At 36.5% G+C, this 19,339-nt stretch overlaps 1 protein-coding gene across 2 annotated transcripts in view; it reads left to right on the top strand.

Moving 5' to 3' along the window:
• ldlrap1b (low density lipoprotein receptor adaptor protein 1b) overlaps positions 1-18,797 on the top strand; it is a 77,921-nt gene extending 59,124 nt beyond the window's left edge. The window contains exons 7-10 of one of the 2 annotated variants that reach the window (XM_051918749.1): positions 7,030-7,163; positions 10,695-10,729; positions 15,184-15,215; positions 16,287-18,797. In XM_051918749.1, the coding sequence (XP_051774709.1) occupies positions 7,030-7,163; positions 10,695-10,729; positions 15,184-15,215; positions 16,287-16,333 (248 nt within the window). In that variant the 3' untranslated portion in view covers positions 16,334-18,797. The remainder of the gene's footprint in view (positions 1-7,029; positions 7,164-10,694; positions 10,730-15,183; positions 15,216-16,286) is intronic. The other variant, XM_051918748.1, reaches the window with a different exon arrangement.
• Positions 18,798-19,339: the final 542 nt, after the last annotated feature.

Below are 19,339 nucleotides of genomic sequence, written 5' to 3'. Positions count from 1 at the left end.
TTAAATGTTTGAGTATGAAAAGTTGTTCTGTTGGCATAATGCTGTCAGTTTTGTGGATTTTTTTTTTTGGCAAGGCCCCTGTCCCACCTCCGACACCTACCCCTTCAAATTATAAACCTGCCACTTTAGATGGTCAGCAGAAAAGCATGAATTCAAGATGCAGGTAGGAAGCTAAAGTTGTGTTTAATGTAACTCCACACACTTTTTTTTTTTTTTTTTGTATTTCTAGACAAAAGCTTTTTTTTTTTTTTCTTCTGCATACTGTAAAGTATGGACTAACTTTGCTGCTTGCAGGATGCAAAAGTAGGCATAAAGACTGCTAAATGTGCATAGGAAGTCTCATAGCTCTTTAGTCCATCTTGTGGATCCAAAAGAAATTGCAGTACATGCTAGGTGATGTAGCCACAGTATGAGATTTCTATCTATAGACCTTATCCCATGAGATCTCTTATTTTCATATAATGTACTAAGACATCCAGCATTGTTTCATGAGTGTAAGACTCTGCCAAACCAATCTGCATTTTATTTAACTAACCATTGAAGTGGTTAAAAAAAATAAAAATTAAAAAAAATTTAAAGTTAAAGAATGAATCTTTTTCAAGCATTGGTGGAATTTAAGCACATTTTAAGACTTGAGCCATATAGCAGGACCACCTCTTTACACAGTTGGGAGCCTTAAACTTTTTGTATAAAAAGAAGAAAAAAAATCAGTGTAGAATGTTGGGATAGTTTCACTATTTAGGTAAACATGTAACAGCGCTAAGTGAATGCAGAACTTCAATTGCCAGAGGTTCTGGCAGTGGCCCTGATTGGACATTTGCTGGGTCTGCTGGGGACAAGATGAGCTAGCGGGAGCTTTAAAGGGAAGGCGACTAGACTGTAAGGGAGGTCTGTTTGAGTCTGAGTTCACTCGTCTGTCTTGTCAACAATACCACCCCCTTGTCGTCTTTGTCCTGGATCACTGCACCTGTATGGACCGTCTTGTGCCTGCTTGTAATGTGAGTAGTGAGTCGGATTTAGCATCGCTCTTCATGAGAGGGAGCGCTCACAAATCTCGCCGCCCCTTGCCACATCAGAAATATCAGTAGGATTGTTTATATATTACTTGCAGCAAGCTGTTCACTGGCTTGTCATTTTTCTCCATTCCACATCTATTGCCGCTACATTTGGATTGTTTAAGGACTTTGTCATTTAGTGTTTATTCAATTTGATTATTGGTTAAGCCATTTTGTTTGTGTCTGAGTGACTGTGTATGAGTTGGGCTAAGGCAGGTTGCCTTCCTGGGGTCCCTACTGAAAAAAAGAAATCTGTCCCTTTTGAAGATGTGAATCTTATCGGCACTGCACTTGCTACAAACAAAAAAACTTGATACATTGAAATGACTCTTATCAAGTTCCAAAAAGTGCTGTCCTAATCTAGACAGTTGGTTAATAAAGAATAAGAAATATCCCTACCACCAACTCCCCAACCAACTATAATGCAGTTTACGGATGTAGGAAATAGCTATTCTGGGCACATCATCACCTAGTCGCCAATTTATCTATATTTTTCAAACTAGGTGCCTCTAGGCTGCACTTTGTTGGGGGAGTTTTGCGAGGTGGTTCTTCCAAAATAAGGTCTTTTACATTGCTTCATGATTTGTTTTAAATAAACGTGACCAAAAAATGTTCTGCAATTGTTGCATGAAAATAGTTTTGCATAATCGTAATTACAGACTAGTGCTGTAGTTTTCACCCAGCGTAGTATGTAAGCATCTGTCTGGTGTTGCGTGAGGAAACACAAAACAGGAAGGAGGCATTTAAAAAAACAGACAGCAGCTGAACCTAATTCTTAGTGTTAGGCTGCATGTCAATCTACTTCTCTAGCTCATTGTGATCCTGCAACAAGTCTCCACTTCTGTCTGTTTCCTGACTTTGTTCAATAATTCCATGTCTAACACCCTGGCCAGTTTATGCCTATAGGATCCGAGTTAATATCTACTCCTCTTTTCCCACCTCTATAAGATGAGCCATGCCAGGATCGACAGATTTTTGTAAAGGATAGTTCCAGGTGAAAAGCATCCTTCTTTCAGTGTTACAGTATTTTTATTTTGATCTTTTTTTGCAATGTCTTTTTCAGGACAGTGTTTGAAAATGGCAGACTTCCAAACAGAAGCAAATTTGGGTAGAATGAACTAAGAATGTTTAGTGTAACGAATTTTTAAATATTCCGTAAGAGTAAAATTTTTCTTTGTAAACAGTTGTGACTAATTGAGCAAAATTTTCCTATTAGTTAATTCCCCATTGCTGCTTATCATGATTTTTGCGTTTTGACTTGGGGAATAAAGTTTTGTGACTAAACCTATAATGAGTTAGTGTGTGGTTTATGGAACTTTGTAGACATGTGTTAATTGTTCCTGTACCTTAGAATGGATTTCCCTTTCCTGAGGCTGTACCTTATTTTCTTTAAAGTATTATAAAAAAAAAAAAAAAAAAAAAAGTCCATAGTAAAATATAAACTGTTGTCAAGTTTATTTGCATCAATGCCAAAATCTTTTATTTATATCCTAAGTACTGTATGTGTGGAGTCATCAATATGTTCTTGGATTCACACGAGTTTCCTGCTACATCATAGGAGCACACATGATAGAGTTGGTAGGTGGTCCTAAAGTAGCCTGTGATGAGTAAGAGGGTGTGCTCTGTAACAGATCAGTTCCCTATCCAGGTGTGGTTTTTTTTTTGTGGTGTTGGTTGCTGTAGTATTGGCTGAAACAGATGGATATAAAGAAAGCAGAACCAAACTGAACTATTTTTATTCCCTTTTGCAGGTGACCCTTTATATAACGCAAATAAAACTTTCCAGATATTTAATCCCTGAAGAAATTATCCATCTAAATTTCATCCTGTAATCTTGCTAAGCAGCATTGTATATGCAGCTAGCACATAATTTGCACATTGTGTAAATTTTTTTTTTTTTTTTTTTTTTTAAACTGTTGTAATGACATTTATTGGTAATGCAATAAGATGTATAGGAGTTTGTCGGAACCATCAGTGTTTTTAGTTTCCTGAAGATAACAGTGCTACTGTTAACTAAAAGCAGCTTTCATGTATGTATAAGAATGCTCTAGTAAGATGGTCTTTTGCTTGAGTGTATGAGGGACAGCACAGTTCAAAGTTTAAGCCTTCATTGTCATGCGTGCTACTTTAGTTTGTTATGAAGACTTGATTTTTGTATCATTGCCTAATAGCAACCATGATAATCAGTATTCACATCCTTAAATATGAGCTGTCCTGTCAAAGAAACCACCTCATTGATCACATTGTCTGAATTCAACTTTACTGAGCTAACTTGTCTGCCATGGACAACACAGTTAAAGATTCTGAAGGCTAAGAAACTTGTTAAATATAAAGTGCCAACATATCAGTTGGCAGTCCATGGCTCTGTTAATCACTAGGAATGAGGTTAATAGGGAAGCTTAATTTTCATCAATTGGGAGGATGCAGGACTTTTTAGGACCGATTTTCATGTCTTGGTGAAGGTGTTTTCCACTGTAATGCAACAACAAAAAGTATAGGAAATATTAAATTCCTTTAACTTGCAAAGTTCAATTCTTACAATGGCTTTGCCCCCCTGCTCGCTTTGCTCGCCAACCCCCGTTTTTGTTTTTCCGGATACACATTTAATTTTTATTTTTGAATTGTTGCTATTTCATTAGTTTCACTTTTATTTCTGAACTTCTGTAAAAACCAATATTTAGAATCTTTCGAGTCCCAACATGCTGAATCTTTTAAATAAGGTCTGTGAGACATGTGTTTAATGACTTTGTACCATAATTCAGGATAGGTTTCTCTATTTGGAACAGACAAAACAATCCACATCAGCAGTTAATAATTTTTTTTGCAAAGTAACCAATAAATGCATGTGAGGTAAAACATGTTTTTGAAATTCTCTTGACTTAAACTTCAAAGCCTTACAATATTTACATACTTCTGACATGTCACCTACATCCATATATTCGATCTCTATTCGCCTTTTCATCATTTGTCCGAGTAATAATTTGTCTTTGCACTAATGCGATGTTTACTTTGTTTTTGACATATTTTTCATATTCTGTTTTGCGCCTATGGGTGTGTTTTTGAGGCTTTTGAATTCCTGTTTTCATTATCTCTATCTCTAACCTGCTCTGCATGTGTTTGCCCCCCTTGTTTTTTTAACATTTAAACACGTTTTACTTTGTTTTCTACTGTCTTTTATTTCTGACCTTGCTTTATCCTGCTTTTGTTTCAATGATGCCTGGTCCATGGTGATGATTTTCCCTTTTTCGAGTAATAATGTTCAGTTTGTTTACACTACTGCGATCTTTTTTTATACTTTCTAATTTTCCTACTTTCATATTCTTTAACTTTTTCCACACTTGTATCGTGACAACTTTTTTTTTTTTTTTTTTTTTTTTTTTGAGCCTTTCGAATTCCATTGCTTTCATAATCTCTAACCTGCTCTGCATGTGTATAGCGCCAACGTCTGAATTGGACGTGCTTTTTTTTCAGTTCCACTTGTTCCGGGCTGATAATTACTTTCCTTATTTTCTGAATTTGCACCTAGATTATTCTGTTTCTTTTTTGTCTCCAACGCTTTTGAGTCTCTTTTCTCCGCGCTGCTTGCTTCTTCGCTTAGTCTACGTTTCATCTATAAAGTATTGTCCTTATACGCTTTATATGCACTGAGAGCCCTGGATCTGTGTGTGGTCAATGCCAAAACACGACTGAGTGTGTTGCTGCCCGTGTTGTTATTTGGTTGTCAATAGGGCGTGTCTTGCAAGAATGTCATGTTCTACATCATCGCGAGACGGTCCTGGGTCAAAGTCTCATGTTTTGCCACGGAGCGTCACGCAGGGACCTTAATCTCTTTAGTCTCACAGGTCTTTTAAGTCTCTTCTGTGATCTTAATGTGAAGATCACGTCTCAACGCTCTGCTGTTTCTCTACAGGATTTTTTTTATAATAGAGATATATGACCTTGCCTTGTGTCACTGGTAACCTATTTTATAGCCATGAGGCACAGCTCTTATTTTATTAACAGTTGAATGTTCATGCCTGGCCAGCTGTCAGGATTGTGCCCTTGGTCTGCCTTCCATATTCTGGTTTCTACTTTGAAATAGTGTTACACTATGAACAGTTAGTAGTTGGTTAGAGCACTGTCCAATTTAAATGTATCAAAATCATTTCATACTTTATTGGCTGTTCCGCACTGCTTTGTATCTTAACTTGAAATTCTGCTTGTCTTTTTTTACAAATTAATGATCAAGCCACAGTTGAATAGACCTGAAACAAGCACACCTCTCCTTGTAAAAATTGATTGCATACAGTTAAACAAGCAAAGATAATGACTACAGTGCTGTTTATCCTGTTTGCATATGTTGTCTATGGTTTGTTTTCCCCAACCTTATTTTGAGTAAGACAATTCTATAGTCCACACTTGGGGGGTACCTGAATTCCTTTTTCAGTCCTTTAGTTTTCCCCAAGAGTCTCCACATAAATCTGTATTTACAGGTTTAACATTTTCATACCAAATATTTTCGTTTCCTCGTCTTTAATATTCTTAAATTTGAAATCCTTCAATTCTGACCAGAAGCTTATGTTCAAATGCAGGAAACAACAAGGTTTGTAGTAAAAGGCCTCTGCTCCAGTAACCACCAAAACACGGATAGCCAACTATCTTAGGAGTTTGGTTTTTCTGGTGGTAATGGTGCAAGTAACAGAAGAATGCCATTTTGATAGTCAGATGTTTAAATCTTCAGAAAATTTCAATATCTCCTTTAGGTCATTTGTTACCTGTAAGAGGTTCCTCCATGTGTTTTGAAATCTTACTGACTTTTTGAATACAAGTTTACCCTCCAGTTCTCCTAGTGATATGTCACTTATTTTTAAAAGCAGTTTTTTGTTCTCCACCCACCACATTGACAGCCAGTGATTCCCAAATTTAAACTGCAACATAAAAATCCCCTAATTTTTTGGGAATTTTGTCACTGACTTAATTGTTTATCTTCTGCAGTGTTATCTGTGCAGTCCTTTCCAAAAACGTACCTTTTGCCAAAAAATGTTGCTGTCCTGCCTATTGTTCTTACTGAAATTTCAAAAGAACTAAAGATTATCAATTTAATGCCAGTCAAGTGTCGATGTCATGTAACCAAATAACATTGTAATAGGTTATTTAATAATAATATTTATAGAGCTTACTAGTTGATTGCATATTTTGATGTGGCTACATTTACCACTCGCACATTTCAAAATACTATAGCTTTTAACTTTATTCCCTTTTTTTAAAAATCTGTAATAAAACGCTAATGTCTGTGTCCAGTCCCTTCAACCAGTCTGATTGGTCGGTTAGGATCTGAACTGATTGATCGGTTTCATTGCAATTGCTCAGTCAAACATTATCCATACAGGAAGCACCAGGCAAGGGAAGTTGACACACACTTAGGATATCCTTGAAAGGTGTAGGAGGAAAACTAAGTCTCCTTCAAATATGGGAATATTCACACAAATATGAATGTTTTCACAGTGGGTAATGCATACCCATCTTCCACTAGTGATAATCAAACTGGACAGATGGGAAGCAACACATTCCAAAATAAAATGAAGAGCAGGCTTTGTAACCGCAATCAAAAGTGCAGGCCAAGACCGGTTGTGATCCATGAGGATGCTGAAAAAAGGCATAGGATGAATGCAGAGGAAACATTTTAATGCTAGTCATCAGATATTTTTAAATGTATTAAATTACATGTCTTCCAACAGGTAACATAGCTAGTATTTAATAAAGCATTTCATTTCTGAAAACTTTTAAAATTAACGCAAACATTCATGGAGCCTCTGTAGTAAGAAATTCTATGCACCATGAAAGTAATTGGTGGTTGTTCTCGAATTGGCATGTTTCAATAATTGCTTTGTTTTATCTAGCTAGAAATGTGTGAGCTCTTAACTTTTATAACAAACCTACTAGACTGTTAATGTGATTTCTTCCCAGTGGTTTAACTTGTATTTGTTTTGAACAGAAGTGGCCACTGGAAACCTGTTGGACTTGGAGGATGGAATGATACCAACTTTAAATGCAGATATTGGCGCCTGTCATTCAGATGAGAGCTTCACTCTGCACCAAAACACTTGTGTTAATAACAACATTGTATGGGTATGTAAGAGTTGTTTATTCCACGACGACTGGAAATTAAATAAATGTTTGAGTATTTTTGTACATTTCAGCTGATTATAGTGCTTACCGACCTAGATTTGAGTATGTGCTGTCAGACTATTTGTAAAGTTTTTTTAAAGCAAAATGCAAAAATACATTTTATTAAATTGATTGGAATGTGCTTCTTTAGTATGCTGTTAAATGTTGCATTTCCTAGTTATTTTTTATATAAGTATATAAATCGGGTGTTTATCAGAATGTTTTTTTTTTTTTTGTTTTCAAGGAAGGGATATTGGAAGCATTCTAGCAGACTGTAACCCAGGATAGTATTGGTTGCTTATGAACATATTCAGAATTTTGAAATAAACTAAGTAATGGGTTTTTTAGACTGCTGTCATTCAATGACAGTGTGCTTATAAATTGTCAAAGGGGTTAATACAATGTTAAGTGTATTTGGAGGGTTAATTGATTAAGCCTATTAAAAGATTTTTAATCAAGTAGTAAATGTTTACTTTTCAATTAAGATTAGAATCCCTGAAGCGCTTGCATACTGAAGTCTATAGCTGTAGGTGGACTGGGCACATACATCGTCCAGATCTAAACTCTGGCGTGGAGAGTCACTCATGTACTGTAGTCTCTATAGCTGCAGGTGGAAGCTGCTGTCACACTTTTCATGGCATTACACATGTACTTTGTCAGCATGCCCATGTCAATCAAACACGGGAAGCTCTGAAGTCTACTTGTGACTTTACGCTGTAGGAAGATAAATAAATTTAAGGTAAATAACAATTGATTCACTGGCAGGATGAAGCCCAACCTCTTGCTGCATCCAAACGGTGGCATCTTTCTCCTTTATGCCGGGTGCAGCTGTGTTGTGTGAGTTGATGTTTCTTGCGAGGAGGGCTTCTATTCTTTTTCTGATGTAGAACCCTCATCCTCATCTGAGGGGAGCATGAACATGACTGAGGGAATAAAACTGAATTAAAAAAAAAAAAAAAAAAAAGCTAGCCATAAATTTACACTAGCTATTACAGACTCAAATCAAATGTATGTTTTTATTCTATAATAGTAACAAGAAGAGCAGCTCACTACTCAAAAGGGTTTTGCTCTGAATCGAACCGGCGACCTCTTGATTACAAGTCGGAAGTTCTTACAGCTGCACCACCCAAGCTGTCATGTCATGTTGTGTAGTGTCCGTATCATACCCTAACCGGATTTCTTTATCTACGGTTATATTCTTGAATAAAAGCACACTTGTTTTGTTATACTTGTACCTTTTGCAAAAGTGTTTATTGGATAATTGGACTTCAGTCTTCAAACATCATGTCTACTTTTTGTCAATTACTAAAATATGAATTTTTTTTTTTTTTTTTTTAGTTCAACAATTCCTGCCTTGCATTTCATCTTACATTTACACAGATCGCTGTAGACATGGAACACGCATGTAATGTGTGTATTCCAAATGCCATTTTTTTTACCCTATTTAACACCAGGCACCTCATATGCAGATAAGGAGACTTGGCTTGAGCTGGGAGAGCTTTTTGCCCGAGGTGAGCTCCGTCAAGGGGGAGATGGGAGAGTAGGCTGCTTGTGCTGATACACATATACAAAATGAGACAGTGATGGAGAGGTGTGAAGGCATTTAAGGTGGGCCAGGATTACGAGTGTTTTTTGTAGGCTTCAGGGATTCTAGTGTTAAATCAGAACCTGGCAATTTGTAATTAATCTATATATTGTTGCATTTCACATCCCCTTTAAGTAATGTACAGCAGACATCCAAATCGGCCAGTCAAGTATTTAAGGAAACAAAACTACCTTTATCTAAATATGGATAATAGCATTTTAATGGCGGTTTGGAAAGAGTTTGGGGACTTCATCTTCACACTAGAATCACCAGAGCCTATGAAAAAACTCGTAGATTCGTCCCACCTTAAATCGATTTGCACCTCTCCATCAGCGTCTTTTGTCCTGTAAATGTGTCAATAAGCAGCAAGCAGCCTGCTATCACATCCCCCAACACAGCACAGTTTTCTCAGCTCAAGTTTGTTTACCTGCGTGTCAGTTGCTTGGAGTTGTATAGAGTGAGAAGTCAAGCAAAATGACACCTTTTATAAATACTATATTATTTGGAACACATAATGGAAGCTTGCATATTGTAATCTTTTTAGTTAGCCAATAAAAGGTCATTTTGCTTGACTTTTCACTGTTATTACATAACAGCCAGATCGAATGATATTTACCTTAATTTATTTACTTACTTCCTACAGCGTAAAGTCACAAGTAGACTGCAGAGCTTCATGTGTTTGATTAACATGGGCATGCTCAAAAAATGTAATGCCACGAAAAGTCCGTGCTGACACTTTAGTATGCAAGCAATGGTACGAGAATGCAGTTAAACTTTTTTTTTTTTTTTTTGGGCACATACACCGTCCAGATCTAAACACTACAGTGGAGTCTATAGCTGCAGGTGGAAGCTGCTGTCGCTGTACGTTGTATATTAGAGCCAAATCAAATGTTGTTTACTATTTATCTTTATTTACTTACTTCCTACAGCGTAAAGTCACAAGTAGACTGTAGAGCTTCCCGTGTACATATACAAAGTACAGCGATGGCAAAAGTGCGACGTGCATTCTTGCTCCAATGTAGAACTGTCATCATGATTGGAGTTCACCTCTGTTATAGCGCGTCTTTATGTGAAAACAGAAGTGTCAGATGCGTGGGGGGTGGGTGAATGAACGCGACTGAAAGAATAAAACTGAATTTAAAAAAAAAAAAACACAAAGCTAACCTTTACAAGTATCATACATTTACAACGGCTGTTACAGACTGAAATCAAATGTATATTTTTATTCTAAAATAGTAAGAATAAGAGCAGCTCACTTCTCAAAACACTCGTCCAGGATTGAACCCGTGAAGTTTTGATTGCCAGTCAACAGTTGATGCTGTTACACCACTGAAGCGGTCATAACAAATGCGTGTCAATGTCGCACCCTAACGTAGGTTCTTTCTCTTCAGTTATAGTCCTGAATAGAAGTGCACTTGTTCTATTTGTACCTTTTGTGAAAGTGTTTATTTGATATTTGGAATTCAGGCTTCACACATTATACACTTCATGTCTACATTTTGTCAATTATTACTAAAACATGAAAAACATTTCTGTTTTAACGATGTGTTTACATACATCGTTGTAGACACGGAACACACATGAAATGCATGTTTCAAATAACGATATAGTATTTATAAAAGGTGTCATTTTGCTTGACTTCTCACTCTATACAGCACTAAGCAACTGACACGCAGGTAAACGGACTTGAGCTGAGAAAACTGTGCAGTGGTGGGGGATGTGATAGCAGGCTGCTTGCTGATTATCAACACATTTACAGGACAAAAGACGCTGATGGAGAGGTGCGAAGCGATTTAAGGTGGAACGGATCTACGAGTTTTTTCGTAGGTTCTGGCAATTCTAGTGTTAAAGCCAATAATTCAATGGTTAGTCTAATCAAGAAAAATAAGATGTCTCTTTTTTTTCAGGAAATTGACGATGGTCTAGATGAAGCCTTCTCAAGGTAAATAATCCATGTATCGATGATTCAGAGTTTAAAGACTTTTGTGAATATTTTGAATGTAGATTGTTTTTTCTAATTAAGAGTAGTTTTCCTGTGAAACTATTTTTAGAGAAGACAAATGTACATTAACGTAATTTGGGTTTTTTCGACTTAATCATTTTAAATCCCCTATTTTCCTTCCACCCTTTATACCACTTTGACTATAAATATAGTATCTATCACTACTACTTATGAGTTTTAATTCTTAATCAACTTTAAGATAACCGGCTATTCATAGATTACTACTTGTTTTGGTTAACGAACACCCAAACACTCCCGAGGTCTGATATGAGGTTGAGACATCTATTAGGCGATTTATATATAAATAATAGCAAAAGAGAACTTATAGATTCTTACAAGAGTTAAATATACCTATATATTTCAGTCCAAGAACCAGCTGGTATTTAAAATCCTTTACAAAATCTTCACCTTAACTCAAATATAGATTCCATGGCCTCATACTTTATGGCTTACCTGCTTGTTCTTTCCCTTGAGTATATACTTCCAATTGTTCCTAGTCTTTCTTCCAAATGAAAGTAATCCTCCGTAGGAAAGTCCAATAACATGCAAATATAATGTATCCGTATTGGCTTTGAACTACAAGTTTTTCAGCTCTGTTAATCTTTTTGTCCACCCCAAACCAACAGAATTATATGTACTTTCTATTCTTACGCAGATTTTTTTTTTTCCTCCTACCTCTGGAAGCACAGGTACAGCTACAGAATCCTCCAAGGGAGTTTTTTTTGAAGTGGACTGTCCTTTTATCTATTTCACATTCTATTCTTTAAACAGTGTTATAGAGGAAAGCAAATGTCAACACACATACATAAATGTAGCTATGTTACACATTAAAAACTGTATGAGAGTTCTTCAGAATAACTTGACCCCTCGCCTCAAAAATAAATAAATACAAACGGATTATCTGTCATTTCAACAGCCAAGTGAAATGGAGGCAGCTATACAGAGAAGGGGGTTAAAGGGTTATTTTTATAATAGGAAAAACAAAATCAAACCGTACTATTTTCTCTGGATGCTAGTTAACATGCTGTTAACCAGTTACAAGGGCTAACCAAGTCTAAGAATTTTTAGATGAAAATATATTTGAAATAAATCTTAGTAGTACACAAACTGTCCTGAGGAGAATGCTAAAGGACTATGCAAACTTTTTTCTAGGTTCTTCAAGGGAGCATAGATAAGCATGTAGTAGATCCTCTGAAGAGTGTCGGTGCATGGAGTTGTGCAAGGTGGTGTGCATTTAATGCAGTTTAATATAATGGAAGGCTGCATTGTCGTCTGTGCCTAAGCAGGTTGAGCATTATGGAAAAAATTGTATTGTTTGGTTAGTTCACATTTTGGAGTGTAGCCCCAAAGCCCCGTCTCCTTCAGGTAAATTACAGTAACAACCGGCAAAAATGTAGACTTCTAATCTTCAACTTGTACACTATTAAAATCAAAATGGTCTACATTTTCACTTTAAGGGATTTCCCCTGAATCAGTGTGTATTTTCCTTTCTCTAAATTGTTTGTTTCTTGTTTCAATATATTAATACAAAACTATGTATTGTGGCTTACGTGGCATATTGCTTTAATTTTTAATAGCAGCCTTCAAGGGAAAAGTCAAGCTTCAGAGCATGAATCCTGCTGTTTATGAATAGTTCATTCTGTACTATGTACATGGAAACAAGCCGATTCCCTGCAGTTGTGTACATGCAAATGATTCAGACCCTAGTATAGTACCGAATAATTAAGATAAATTTAACAGTAACAAGGGTATATACATCTCCATCGATTTTAATTTGCACTAGTTATAAGTCACTTCTAGTTCAGAGCAGGGGATACACTTATGTGTCTTCCTTATCCAAAGACCAAAAAGCAGCCTTACTCAGGTAAGCCAGGTAGAAGTCCTTTCTTTGGTTTCTTCAGTGCAAGTGCATTTATTTACACTTTACATATTTATACATGTAGCTGTGTGCTAGTGAATTGAGCAGCTTCAGGTAAACACTTTTGCACACTATTTAGTAACACTACATAGTAAAGGACATTCTTTGCTGACCATTTTGGTGAAAACATCTGATCATTGACTCAAGTAGCAATAGGTTTTGTTGTAGTCTTTGCTACCAATAAACCATCCCTGCTACACACACACACACACACACACACACACACTAGTTTAGAATGGAGGCAGAGTTTTTAAAAACAAACCCATTTGCAAGACAAATTTGGTAACATGTTGCTTTTTTCTGTGGTGTCTGTGTAGGGATTTGCAGTTCAGGGGTGATGGCTTTCATATAATTCAGTTATAGGCTATGGAAAAGCAGACCTGAGAAACCAGGTCCTGTTGTAGAAGGGAAAGCCCTTCTAGAGGCAACCTTCAGCACAGCTGCCACCAACCATGATAATGCTGTGTTTAACAGTGGCTCTCCCTGTGGATTTTCTTCTATCTATTTAAGTAATTTTATAATGTCTTGACCACCTTCCTTTCTCTAAAACAAGTTTGAGAAACGGGCATTGACAAATCTGAATTATAGCCTACTGATTGTCTAGAATTAGTGATCATGAAGTAGCACTACAATTGTTTTAAGAACCAGTATAAATTACATATAAATATTAATGGTTTCTTGAAGTGTTCATGTTTACAATTAACTCTAAAAGATATTGTAATCAGTTGTGATTTATCTTAAGTTTATGCAAAGAGTTAAAGAACAGTTGGTGATAGTATTCTTCATATAGAAGATGTTACTGTTTTTGCTGCATTTAAATTGAGTCTTAAGGCTGGTTTATACTTCACGCTCAGAATGGGTATGTGCACGCATCATGGCTGCCACACATACCTAGCATTCATATCCTCAGGAATTTTACAGGACACGTGTGTGAGTTGCAGTACCAGCAAAAAATCAGGGCGCAGTGTGCAAGTTGTAACGTGACGTCAGAATCTGTTTACTATTAACATGTGTCAGCAAGATGCTTCGCAGGTCCTACAGGATCAGTGTCCATGCTTTGATATTTGATGAATGGTTCAATGTGGTGAAGCAAAAGCTCAAACTTGAATGCTGACATACAAATGTATTTGGGGTGAATTTCTTAACCTGTTTCTCTCATAGCCAATAAAAGCATTGCATATTCCCCTAAATGATGCATTATATTTTAAAAGGTCTCGCATGCCGTCTTCTGTGCTTTTACAACATCATCGGACTGTATGGAAGAGTATTTGAGCCACAGAGGGGGGAAAAAAAAATAGGGACACCGTGAAGAAAATAAGCTCTCTTTTGTGATTTTTAAAGTGAAAATTTCAACTTTAATCTTGAAATTTCAATTTAATAACAAAATAAACTATGATATTAAAGTAGGCAGTCATAAACGTCATTTTAAAACCGAGCCAATTGTTAATTGCTACGTTCCTTAAAATCCTTAGATTTATACTGTATCACTTTCATGATGTTAAAGCATGTATGTTACATACTACAGTTAAATCATTAACTTTGTTTAAATAGTGAATGCTGTTAATTACACGTGGGGGGGCGTCATGGTAGTAATGATAGCGCTGCTACCATGTCCCTGGATATTACATGTTTTCCTGGTGTGTTTCCGCAGTTTGCTCCAGTTTCCTTCCAAGGACATGCAGGTTTGAGGATCTGGTGATGCTAAAATGACACTAGTGTATGTCGATGCTTGTATTCACCTTGCGATGATCTGATGCCCTGTCCAGGGATTGTTTTTGCCTCGTGCCCTAAATCATTGAATGTCCATCCTTTTGAGATTGTGGCTAGGGGTCCTGAATTTAATGGATGTTTTGGGCAATTCACAACACAGCGAAGCTGAACGTTGTTTTCTCACTGGACAATTTGCACTGCCACCCAATGAAATCCTCCAGGTTTACATAAAATACGTGTGCAAGTGTAAAAGGTGCACTGCTTTTGTAACAGTAGCATCCGCAGGAGCACGTGTTAACGTGAATTATAAACTAGGCTTTATTCTTTAAACATGCATCTGCCCCAATGCAAAGCCCTGGTCAAACTCTTGATTCGATGTTCACATTAGGTCTTAATCGGTTTATGTAGTTTTCCATGGAGTCCTGTTTGTATTAAAAATCTGTCCTGCTCTTATCATTGCCATTCTGATTTGGTTCTAGCTTTCTTATTAAAGGAGAGAGAGGCTCTTGCCTACCATGGCTCTAAATTGGTTTTGTGTAGGTGTGAAAATGAATGAATTTTGGTGAAAAATGCTGTTTCTCTGCAACGTTTTTGTCATGGGGTGATTATTTAAACTTATTCAAAGTTGCAGCGTATTTGTGAAGTGTCAAATTTTTACATCCTTTACCCAATTTATATATTTTTTCCCGCCCATTTAAATAAGACTTAAGTAAAGAAATTTAGTATTGACTTGTTTCTTTTCTGTTCTCTACATACCTTTTTATAGCCGCAGTCTGGATAGCTTTGAATCGGCTACAGGTAAAACCGTGCAGTTTGACTAGTGCCTTTCTTCTACAGTTCACTCTACCCTTGTCTTTCATGTTCATCCCCATTCTCACTGTTATGAAAGAGTGTCAGTCACTTCTAGTCCATTGAGAGCATTTGCCAGATGTACTCATCATTCCTCACTTTGAAGCTTATAGTCCTTGAATGTTTGCCAAGTTGCTTTAATTAACAAGTAGTAGTTTTAGAGCTAGAAATATGCCCCAAGGTTTAGGTTTCAGAGGAATAAATATGCCTTGGTCTCTTTCTAATCTAGTTCAAAACGATTTGTGTGCTGAACAATGTGGAAAAAAGCAATTTGCTGCAATTTACATTTAGTAATGTAAAGCTGTCATTGGCATTGACGTTAACTCAAGTCTGTTTAAAGACAGCTTTGCATTTGATTGTGTCTTGATGTTTCCATCTTAAGTCAAAAAATACTTGGTAGTTGATATGCTGGAGGAATATTTTGCTGATATATGGGATATAGCTGTAATCTTATACATTTGCAGTACTGAATATATAATTTTAAAAAAATATTTTTTTAATTGTATTTTTATGCTTTATTTCATACTTCCACCAGCTAAATTGTTGATCTTTAGACTTTGGAAATTGGTAGATTAAGCTTATTTAACATTGTGTAATGAGGGGATTTACAAATTTTGGAGAATTTGAAAGCAGTTGGTTAGATATTTTGCATTAATTATGCCACGACTAAGCACAGATAGTGGCAAAGTAGGAAGGTTTGTTTGCCTGGTTATTTTAATGTAATTGTGTATACGATAGTTGCAAATGTCAATTATTTAAAATGGTATATGTATATTTTAGGAGTATTTTATCATTATTAGTGTGTGATAATAGTAATAGTGATATAGTATGTAGTCTTCGGTCATATAAGTGTTTAGTGAAGACACAAAGTGAACCAGATTTATTAGTTTCTTAGGATCAGTATTGTCACATTTACTATTTCTTATTGCTTTAGAGGGTTGGTAATTTAACTTATTATACATTAAGTAATCAAGCTATTTTCTGTCTGAATATTAATTTTTTTTTTTTTTTTAAATGCAGACTCGCTGAGTCTAGAACTAACCCCCAGGTCTTGGACATTGGAGTGAACCCACAGGACTTTCAGACAGAGTGCCTTTCTCCCACAGACTGGGATAAAGCAGATATGGGCACGAGTGACCGAGACGACATCTTTAGCTTCTAAGAATTACTTCTAACAAGTGGAGATCCAGCGCCGCTCAAGGTTGTCTGTCTTGGAGAGACTGCTGCTATAGCCACGAAGAAGCTTGAGCTGAATTAAAGTGTGGACATGGGATACCATATATATTTATATTGTCCTCTCAGCTTCCAGATGCTTCAGACCAAAGCAATAAAACCTTTACATCACTATTTGTTTTTTTTTTTTTTTTTTTTTTTTTCTTCAGACACAGGAGTTTTGTCATGTGGAAAAATTTTTATCTCGGCTCTTTGAACTTTTGCCTTTTTGGCATCATTGTTTAATGTGTGTGTGTGTATATATATATATTCACCTGAGACTTTTTATAGCTTTGCCATCTTGATATTTATAAACACTTTTGTATTGCTTTAAAAGCATCACAGCACATTTTTTTCAGTAGTGATTAGTTTACACTATTTATTCAGCAGTAGATGTTTTACAAGATTAGTTGACCTGCTGATGTGCTTTTGCATCTCTCACACCAAATGATCAGTGGATGTTTTTTAATTAAAGATGATTGGTAAGTTTAATTGTTACTGGAAGCAAAATAATGAAAAGGTGCACTTTAATATACAGTTCTAAACAGAATCAGTATAACAAACTAAGATTGTTTTTTAGTGCTTGATATGTTGCAGTTTAACTTGTTTTCCTTGAAGTGTGTGAAGACTCTGGAACCAACATGAGGATTTGTCTGGAAATTTGTTTTAGATTGGACTGATGAAGTTTAAATCCGACATCTCAATTGAGCTTTCACTTGCAGAAAGAGCTAAATGGACAACTTGTCTTAGGTAATCTGCAAATATCAAAGGCAAAGTGCTTTTAATTTGCCAAAGGTACAACTGTCAAAGATCCAAAGTCTTGTATATAGCTCAAACAAATCTCCTTGGATTCTAAAGGAACAGTTTTTTTCGTTGTCAATAGTTCCTTATGTAGCCTGTTGAAATATTTTTATACCTTCTCACCTTTTTTAAAATCACTGTATTGTTGTAATTTTTGGCTGTCCTTCCCCCACCATATTTTAATAACATCCAGTGCCAGTTACCTATGTACCAAATCAATCACCAAATAAAATGTATGTGAAAAGGTTTCCTTTCTTACTCACTATTGCCTTGTGTACTGTGGGAATTGAAAAGCTAGTTTAGTTTTCAAACTAGAGTATGCCATCTTACTACAATGTGCACACTCCAAAATACTTTATTGTCCATATCCAGCTATCAAGTAGTTTATGAGCTAACTTGGCAATGTCTGAAATGTACAGCATTATATTCTATTCCTATTTTCCCTTCCCTACTTAAGCACTTCACTGTTAATGCTTTTGTTAGATTAAGAGTGTGGATGACACTTGAACTTAATTGTTGATTTGATCAAGCAAACTAGAACTGCATAAAGCCATGCTTTTTGCCTACATCTAGCATATAATGGATGTGTGGCATTACATTATACAAAAGAATTTTGCTGTTAATCTAGATTGTTAAATGAAAAATAGTCTCTGCTGTTCTGCTTCTTTCATTATATTACCTGTGCTTATTTATCCATCCATCCATCCATCCATCCATTTTCCAACCCGCTGAATCCGAACACAGTGTCACGGGGGTCTGCTGGAGCCAATCCCAGCCAATACAGGGCACAAGGCAGGAACCAATCCCGGGCAGGGTGCCAACCCACCGCAGGGCACACACAAACACACCCACACACCAAGAGCACACTAGGGGCAATTTAGAATCGCCAGTCCACCTAACCTGCATGTCTTTGGACTGTGGGAGGAAACCCACGCAGACTTGGGGAGAACATGCAAACTCCACGCAGGGAGGACCCGGGAAGCGAACCCAGGTCTCCCAACTGTGAGGCAGCAGCGCTACCCACTGCGCCACTGTGCCGTCCTTGCTTATTTATCTTCTGTTTTATTGATTTATGGGAATATCAGTCTTAGACTTTAAGCGAGGTTCTTTTCACTGCTTTAACTCTTCAAAACCCTAAGCTATTTTTCAGTCACCTTTACCTATTTTGAAGCTTTTTCTTTAAGTGACATGTTGACTCTGTCAGTGTAGCCCTGAACTCAATTCAGTGCTATTAAATTAGAGAAACTATTTATTGATCTAGCCACCTGCATTCTGTTTACCAACTTCCAGTGCTGTTGAGCCATTTATGATAAATCTTTTCTGCTGAACCTAATATCAGAAAACTTGCATTTTAGAATTCAAGATTAGTGTGTTTCAAAACAATCCACCCCCTAAAGAAACCCTTGGCAGGTCCCTGTTGAGAGCTTTAGAGTGTGGCTCAGATATAACCTTACATGGTCAGCCAAAGGGCAACTGCTTTAAAAAGTGTTGTACTAATTAAGCTTGAAATAAAACAAAGTAGTGCAACTGCTCATATTCCTTTCCAACTGCAGTATTAATTTAATCTTTGGATCAAGCTTTCATTGGGGCCATAGTATGCATGAAATGTGGGACTTTAGGGTGCCGAGTTTAAATGACAGCCAGACTGGTGTAGGCATTACAAGCAAGAGTTCAAGTGTTACTTTGTATTACTGAACTGTTTGTTGTTTTTTTTTTTTCCATATTTAATCCCTCAGGTTGCATGTGTTATTTAAAATAAAAGCTTTGATCATTTACCAGAAACTTTGAAGGTGGTGTTGCAAAATTTATTTCTTGATTTGCATGTTAGAAATGTCAAAAGCAGAAATCTGGTTTTTATTGTAATGCAGGTTCTGGGAGCAGTAATTGCTGAACGTCTGAGAAGGTACAGTATATGCAAAGGCTAACCTCGTGTTCACAGTAATTGCTTTTGTGGACTGTCTGCCTCTGAATCGCTAATGTAGAAAAGAATTAAATTGTTAATGCAAATGTATTTAAGCCTCATTTGGCACGTTTTACACTGTAATGTTTGCATTGTTTTG

This window comes from Erpetoichthys calabaricus, chromosome 14 (genome assembly GCF_900747795.2).
Source record: "Erpetoichthys calabaricus chromosome 14, fErpCal1.3, whole genome shotgun sequence".
Classification (NCBI taxonomy): Eukaryota; Metazoa; Chordata; class Cladistia; order Polypteriformes; family Polypteridae; genus Erpetoichthys; species Erpetoichthys calabaricus.
This window is presented reverse-complemented; position numbering and strand designations above follow the sequence as displayed.